A 9,064-nucleotide genomic window follows, 5' to 3' on the forward strand; every position below is an offset into this window, starting at 1 on the left:
GGATTAGCCTTTTTTCTATCCCTGGGGTGACTTTGATCCGTTTAGTGACGGCCCTACCACTAGATCACCGTTAACAACATAATGATCGTTGTAATTAGTTGAACACTAGTATTATCTTTCCGAGTCATCTTTTTAGTCCATGGACAATTGCAAGTGTGAAAATTCCTCAACTTTTGAGGATCCTACAATATCTTATAATCATTTCGGCGGTATGTCGCCGACAAGTCAGTTCAAAAATATTGCATAAAGCATAGATCAATGACGCAGGAGTCAAAGTTTTGATGATTCACCCTAAGTGCGGGATGCTACTATAGGACCTTATCCGACGATAGCCATCCGAAGATGACACGGAGTCTACCTTCCCCACCATCACCCCTCTAAGTTGAGAGAAAATACTTTTCTTCTCTTCATCATAGGGAGTACCTCTAAATTTTACATCTCAGAGTTTAGACGAAGCGGTTTAAAGACTTTACTTAGGTCCAAGTTCTTAAACTGTAATATGGTAATGAGAGAGAGAGCTTTCCTTGCAACAAGAGAAATTAATTTTTTTTATAAACTTTAAAACTTTAAAATTGTGAATGGTAATTTTGACGTCAACTTTTAACGTGCAAATCAAATTATATTATATCTAAACGGGGATTCCCCATCTCTTGTGGTCTCATGATGCTAAGTACGTAATTAGGATACCACCTATTTCGTAATTGTACCTAACAATGTTAAAGTCCATAAATATAAACATATTATTTGGATAACACGAGTATTTGAACTTCCCAGGTTGACTAATCTTTCCGGATACATGCAAATTGCTCCAATGTAAGATTCCATCCACAGGGAGGCGAGTTTGCCTCAAGTTTAATTTGAGAGAGAAAAATTGTTATTCAAATATAAGATTCGGTGCACTCAAATCAAGTGCTTAACTACTCGACTAATTTATTAGAAGTTTACATGTTTTGTAACTTAGGTGTGACAAAAATGTGCTTAATTTCATGAAAAACATCGGCTCATAAGGTAAGTTTGGCAATTCTAGAATGAGATTTTCTTATTGTAGTTGAGGGATATTGTCCGATCAGTCTTATATCTTTTGTACAAGCATCAATTCAGTTTTAAAATTTTAAAATTTTGCTATTTTAATCCTAAACCCTCGCACAAGATTCCAATGCAACCCTTCCAGCCAATTTTCGTTGGGAACGATCGATGATGACTCCATCTCTGCAAACTCTTGTGAAAATTGACCAAACTAATTACATTGGAACTTTGCGTAAAAATTTAGGACTAAATTGAAAAAAGTAAGACTCTTGCTAGCATGACAGTCCGACAGATCTGTCATTATTTTTGAACCCATGATTTTTCAATTAATGAATGCTTTATACAACACACGAGATGATGGTGTGTGGATCTACGGTCAGAAATAACCGACGGTAGTGTCGGAATGTCGGGAAAGCATTTTCCAAAAATTTAAAACTATAGGACTGAATTGATGTCCGTACAATGGGGGAAAGTTATCCAAAAAGTCGTAAACCTATTGTACTTTTGTTAATTTAGTTCTAAAATCTTTTAGTTTTGCTAATTAAGTCTTAAACCTTTTCAAGTTTTGTCAATTGAATCTATATAGCCAATATTAGCCGAAAATCACCGATGTGAACACCGACAGTCGTACATGCCGTGGCCAGTGCTGACGTGAATAATTTTTAATATTATTTCAATATATGTCAACATTTTTATTGATTTTTTTTATTTTTTCCTTTTCATCGTTTTTTTTTACATGTCTAGCTGGCAAGGTCACGGGCCAATTATCCCTGGACACTGCGAGTGGCCACCAACCCCGTGACTAGAGATGTAAAAAAAGAATAAAGATATAAAATAATAATAATAAATAATTCAAAAAATTAAAGTATTATTAGATATTGTCCACGTCACCACCAATCGAGCCACATAGGATAACCGACGTCAACATCAGCTATGGACTTAATTGAAAAAATGTGAAAAGATTGAGGATTCAATTGGCAAAATTAAAATATTTAGGACTGAAATGACAAAAAGTGCAATAAATTTAGGATTTTTTATACAATTTTTCCGTAAAATAGATTTATTACGACTGGCAAGGTAATTTTCCCATTTTCACTGGCTATGAACCATATAAAAGGTCGGCAGTTGGAAAACTGGCTAAGCCAAAAGTATGATTACCATATAAAAAATATTCGGAGCTCCTAGGGAATATTTTTATCCATCAATGTAAGGTTGTCATGTATCAATAGAAGTCAATCAAAATCTTGCTTGTTTGGAGCACTACCACTACAACATTATTCGGTATCGAAAGTGTCCTATTACTTTAGGTGAACTGTCATTGATCCTTTGAAAGGGCTTAGCAAAATTTCTATTACATGAATAAGAATTCATCAACTAATTATGGAATCATTCGCAACACATTGATATAAACCCTAAAATTTGAAATCACGATATTCGAATGCAGCGATTTAGAATGTAGACCGACAATTTCGCATTTCATGCAAATCCGAACGTTGCAATTAGGAGGATTTTGGATCGATAATATAGTGGGAAGATTACCCAGTCGGTTATAAACCTATTGTACGGATTTCAATTCAGTCTTAAACTTTTTTTCTTCGCCAACTTAATCATAAACCTTTTTGGTGATTTGCCATTACAGTCCTTCTGACTAATTTTGGTCGACAATCCCTAACGTGGAACGAGATATCTTACGTGGCATAGCGTAGGACGATTGGTGCTGGTATGGACAATTTTTACAATTTTTTTAAATTTTCTGTTTTTTTTTTTGTTGCTTTTCTTTTCTATTCTTTTTCATGTTTCCCTCCATTGGTCGTTGGGCCATCGCTTGGCGAGAGTTGCCCTCTCCACATCCAGGCAGTGTGCCATGTAAGACGACCGTCGATGAATGGATCGCTACTTGTGAAATTCCAAAATGGTCCTTCCAATCAATTTTTACCAAAAATTGTTGACGTGACAGTGTGCCACATAAAATGCTTGTCAATGAATGGACTGCCACGTTAGCAAAATATACCGAAATTTAGCTAGAAGGATCACATGGGAATTTCGCGAAAATGTTTAAGATCAAATTGACAAAACATGAAAAGTATATGACTAAATTAGCATCCGTACCATAATTTTAGGACTGATTGGGTAATTTTCTCGTATGAAAATTATTAGTTAGTCAATCTACCTCCATCACCATTGAAGTCGATAGTTCCCCCTTCTCCTCCCCCCCTCCCCCCGGCGCCCAAAAAAAAAAAAAAAGTGGATAGTTATAGCTTGAAAAGTTGACCGACAATCCAAATCAATGTAGATGGATGTAGGTTGTGTAACAAATAACAGATGTTACATGTATAGCAAAACTGCGTCATTTTTATTACTCAGTTCAAAAACACCAGGGGTCCCCACAAAATGATACAAACCCCATAAAAGTTAGGATTTTGTATAACATGAACTATGATAAGCTCTCTTCATACATATGACAACACATCCGACTAACATACCTGGATTTCCAAAACTCATGCGTACCAAAAAGACACATTCATTTATTTATTCTTCTTTCTAATTTGGCCGGATGAGGCTGTTGATGAAATCCTTTAAACCCATATTGCTCCGGCGCGTTTGAGCATGGGGATCAAGGACCTATTGAGATGGAGGCTCATCACCTCATTGGTTCCTCCGACAAGCTGGCCACCAATGAACACGGCAGGGACCGCTGGGCTGCACCCGCGTCTCATGAGGGCCTGCTCGAGCTCCCTGCCTCTCGGGATCTCGTCTAGCTCATGGACCGTCAGGTTCGCCCCGAAGTCGCAGAGGAGCGTCTTGATGGTGTGGCACATGCAGCACGAGCTCTTGCTGAAGATCACCACCGGCTTCTCCGAGATCATCCTCGCCACCGGATCCTCCATCGAGAAAGAAGCTTTGAGATGTTGGGAACTCTGAGTACGTTGACTAGAGTGAATTCCAGGGAGTGGCTAATAAGCTTGAAGAGAGAGAGAGAGAGAGAGAGAGAGAGAGAGAGAGAGAGAGAGAGAGAGAGAGAGAGAGAGAGAGAGAGAGAGCAAATAAGCTCTTGAAGGTTGGAATGTGATATTAGGGTAACTGGAGTTGTGTGGAGTGCTTGAAGCTTCTTCAGGGACATGCTTATATAGATGTTTCAAGGTAGGGTTTTGGGTTTGCATGGGAGAGAGAGAGAGAGAGAGAGAGAGAGAGAGAGAGAGAGAGAGAGAGAGAGAGGGAGGGAGAGAGAGAGAGAGAATTTTCCTTTGGATAGTTGGCTATTTTTCACAAGGATTCTCATGGAACACTTGATCATTGCAAGTGTCCTTTGTACGGCTTCACATTATATCCACTATATACTTTATTTTCTTATTTTCATGGCTTTTGATATTTGCATGAGTTTCCTCCGTTTTATTTGGGCAATTTTCATTTTTAGGCCGAGTATTTCTTCCCTCCTTAAGCAATTAAAGCCATCTCCCTCATTTTCTTATCAGCACCAGCTAGGGTTTATAACTTGGAACTATTTTCTAATCAATCCATGAATACCAAAAAGTATTCATCTCTCTCATTTAATTTTTTTTTTATTTTCATTTTGGCTCATTGTTGAGACAAGTTCCTTTCAACCATGGGAATTTTCATGCGTGCATTTATCTTGGAGGCATCTGCTGAGTTGGAGAATGAAATAGGGTTTATCCACTTGGGGACCTCTCTCTCTCTCTCTCTCTCTCTCTCTCTCTCTCTCTCTCTCTGTGAAGATTCTCATTCTGTGTTCGAGAAGAGAAATGTGGTGAAAACAACTGCTTCTTTAGGACAAGGAAACCAACCAGATGACATAAATCTCTGCCCTCCATCTTTGTCCCAAGCCTCTTTTTTCCCCAATAAAGAACAGGATTCTGCCTAGTGCGTGAGTGACTTTGGAAAGCTGAAATGTGTGGCTTGGCCTCAACTTAAAGAGGCAGAACTCATCTTTGTGATTGTTAACTGCCTTGCATTGAACTCGTGTATGACTATGGTAAAACTTTGGGACCAATAAGTTGGCTTATTAAATTCTAATTACTCGTTTATTTAACCACTTTGGAAAGTCGAGGAAGAGTTTAAATTAAGTTTGATGGAAAGCTTGCCGAAGGCCTGGTTTTAGGCCAAAAGGAGCTTGAATAACTAATCCCGCTTCCATCTTTCAGCTTAATATTGCGGAGTTCATGTGCCAAAACACTCGTTTGGATGTTGTGCAAGTCGACTAGTAGCTAAGAAGACTTGTATTCGATTATTCATTATTGACTCTTCATGTCGTCATCCACGTGCGATTTTTCAAGCAAGGGGCGCTAAGAGATTATATAGTTTTCTTCAAGGGCTAAGTGATCTGACGTTTAATTCCTCATGCCCTTTTAAAACTCTTCCTTAATTTTCCTTTTCTGTTTCGGCTATTTTTCAACCTATATGTACTTAAGCTATTCAATATCATACCTCAAAACTATATGGTTTTTGGGTTTAAACCCTTCACCACCCCCATGAATTTACATGAGACGTCTCTTGGGATACTAAATATATAATATTTCTCTAATAAATTGAACTTTCAGAGCAATTAGTTGCGTCCTCGACTTCATTATGTCCAATTTATGTTATCGAACATCGCTTAGGAGTCCTCATATACTCATACTACCAATTTCAACAAAAAATTAATTCATTAAATCTAGACCTAGTCAAGGGCATCTCAAAAACCTTTTTTTTCTTTTTGGATTAACGGCACCCGATCATCTCGAAATAGACTAATTAGATGTCTATACTATGTCCTTAGCATAAATGTTCTCACAAACTCTCTCACCAACAACAAATTCTAGATCGGATTCCCCTCTTAATTATATAATTAGGAGGATGTCCGGCATAAGGAATAATTAACCACGGTGATTAATCAAATAAGTTGGCTAAACAGGAATTCACTTCAACTAGCTAAGGTAAAGATTCCAAAAATTTGAATAGACAACGAATATTAACCAAATTTAATCTGGTGAGAACTATTTACAAAATCATTTATTCAAACTTTTTAAACTTTTTCAATTGATATTATTCCCGCGTGTACCCGACATTGTAGACTACTTTTTTGGCCTTGCAAATCAAAAGGCACGTCGATCCAAAATCCGAAAGGCCACTTCACTTTCCCAATTCGACCTTTCGTCAGTCGTCACCATTTCGAATCTTCTTCTCACGTTAAAAGAAATAAACTAAAATCATGCCTCTCTTTAATTTGTATTTGTTTGAGTCTATCAAGTTACCACGTATGTATGCCCTGCAAAAAGGGTACTCGACCCTAAAATCATAGGGCACAATATCTTTATAGCTTATCCAATGGGCAGGCCAAGGGACATTTTGTACGGTCTTGTTCTTTTGGCCTTTTAAGAAAAGTGGGTGGTCCTTCAATGTTATTGTTATCTTATCGTGGGGTTGGGATAATTTGTACAATTTGAGGCAATGCAAAGTCAAAAGTGAACTTTGGACCTAAAAAAAAAAAGTCAAAAGTGAACCAATTGCAAAGAAAACGTATTAAATTTACTTGGTTATGTTGACGTGGCTAATTAAATTCATGAATAAGTATTGGATGAGTTCGATGCAAATGATCGTGAGATAAGAAATGTTCTCTCACGACCTAATAATAACCTTCATCGGATTGGGATATCTTGACCGTGTTGCTAAGATAAGCTTTCTTGATAAAGGACGTCTAATTTTAATCGATTTCATTCTCGCCGTGTATGACTTAAACCAAATTTATGAAAATTGTGTAGATCAACAAATCCAGGCATTATCATTAAATTTATACAAAAAATTGGTTGTGCATATCTTTTGATGCATCAACTGCTAAAAATTTCCTCCTATTGATTACCACATAATTAGAAGTAGCCATGAAAAGAAAAAGATGGGATCTAACGGCATTCCTAGATGCTTTAGTTTTCATGGGTATATATGTCTACTTTGGGTTAGGATGAACATTTTGATCTGGTTGGATGAAGATATGCCTCCTCTCATTCTGATGAGGAATCTTGAAAACGATCATAATTTATTCTTATCAAACAAAGACAGTTGGATTCATCACATTCATAGTGCATTGACTCTTTGTCTCGAGTCTCATCCTATTGTCTAAGTTCATTCTAAATGGGAAGAAAGTAAGTACGCACTTGAAGATCTTGAAGGGATAGCTCTTATCATCCTACTTTCATTTGGGAAATATGAATATTAAGTCTAATGTAAAGAATAAATGGAGATTTCGATTCCCTCCCCAATTATAGCAAATTTCTTGAAATTAATAATAAAAAAACATTTGCTTTTTTCTAATTAGGTTGTTTTCACAGTTAATTTGAAAGATTTAGCTTTGTTAATATTATCCTCCTTATGTTGGATTGGGATCCCAGAGAGAGTCGCCACCGGCTAAAGTCGAAAAATGGGTTACAAACTCTCCATACTATGATTCATCGGGAATTGATTCCTTGCTCGTAACTTATTATGATAATGTGAATTTTCTCGTAACTCTTCTCCAAATTATGAAGTGTGCTTAAAGAATTTGTAATCGATGGGAATCTTACTTGGTCCAATGGTTCAATTAATCTATTGAAAAACGATTTCTCAGGGATTGTAGAAGCTCCTATATGTTAGAGGATTAATATGTTTTAAGTAGTCGGTGGACCGCTTTTCGAAGTTAGATTAGTACATGGGGGTTAATGTCTTGTTCTCGTTCGAATCAAGTGAATCCAATATTTAGTTTTCTCTCTTAAGTTAATTGTAAAAAATAAAAGAGAGAGAGAGAGGGATAAATAGAGAAGGGTATAACACGATGTTTCTAAATATCCTTGATGATTAACAGGGGGATGTATTAGCATTGAAAGAACATGTGAGCAAATTTCACTTAACGATCATAAATCTTTTAAATTTTCATATGTTACAATTCTTTATACAGAAATTTAACGTAGAACGCCCGCGAATTACGAAGAAAGATCCGTCGCGGGGGAACCCTAGAAGTTCCTAGAGACGCAAGCGTGCGCGAGTTGCAGAAAAAGAACGTGAGCTTTCTCACCAGCCAGCAGCAGACAGCAAAAAGATAAAAGAAGAATGCGAGGTCGGACCGTGGCATCCCAGTGAGAGAGAGAGAGAGAGAGAGAGAGAGAGAGAGAGAGAGAGAGAGAGATTGCAAGTTACAAGTTGTTTACGAAAGAGAAAGAGATCTCTATCTCGGATGGAGACTGCATCACTTTTGCAGATGCCCCCGGATGGATAATATCTCTCTCTATATTTATACGAGCGCATATATATCAGAAACCCTAAAAAAGTTAACATTTCAGAGCTGTCGGAGACAAAATATCATAAGCCAAATAACGATGAGAGAGTGGGCGGTGACTTGGAAATGACAGAGATAACGACATAAGTCGTCTTTGAGACATGAAGTGTGATTTTTGAATTTTTAATTATTCATTATGATGGTTGGACTTTTAGTACATACTTAATAAGGTTCTTGAACTATATGAAAATGTTCAATGTTGTCTTTCATTTAATTCAAGTGCAAGGACAACATTGAATATTTTCACATATTCCAATGACTATATTGCACATGTATCAAAAGTGTAGAGAAAAGTATCGAAAAAGTCCTAAGCCTATTGTATTGGTGTCAATTAAGTCTTAAACCATTTGTGGTGCAAATTCAATCCTAAAATTTTTGCATTGGTGTCGGTTCAGTCTTAAACCTTTTGCATTGATGTTAATTCAATCCTAAACTTTTTACATTTGTTCCAATTGAGTTAATACATTCAATTTTGACCGGAAATCACCGACGTGGGCATCGATTGCCCTATGTGGCATAGATGGCACCGACGTGTATATTTTTTAATATTATTATAATATATTTAAATATTTTTAATAGGTTTTTTTTTATTTTTCTTCTTTTTTTTCTTGCACTTTTTTTTTATTGAGAGTCGACAAGGGTCGTCGGCCTGCACTTGACAAGGGCATCGCGGCCCTTGCCTGGGCCTACGGGGGTCGGCCGGCAACCCTTGTTGGCCCCCAATTTAAAAAAAGTGAG

The 9,064-nt window shown here is 37.0% G+C and overlaps 1 protein-coding gene across 1 annotated transcript; it reads right to left on the bottom strand.

Moving 5' to 3' along the window:
• Positions 1-3,358: 3,358 nt before the first annotated feature.
• Positions 3,359-4,029, bottom strand: LOC115755952 (monothiol glutaredoxin-S2-like). The gene has a single exon (XM_030695583.2). The coding sequence runs from the start codon at positions 3,912-3,914 to the stop codon at positions 3,603-3,605; it is 312 nt and encodes a 103-aa protein (XP_030551443.1). The 5' UTR covers positions 3,915-4,029; the 3' UTR covers positions 3,359-3,602.
• Between the last annotated feature and the right edge of the window lie 5,035 nt (positions 4,030-9,064).

Source organism: Rhodamnia argentea, chromosome 6 (genome assembly GCF_020921035.1).
Source record: "Rhodamnia argentea isolate NSW1041297 chromosome 6, ASM2092103v1, whole genome shotgun sequence".
Lineage (NCBI taxonomy): Eukaryota > Viridiplantae > Streptophyta > Magnoliopsida > Myrtales > Myrtaceae > Rhodamnia > Rhodamnia argentea.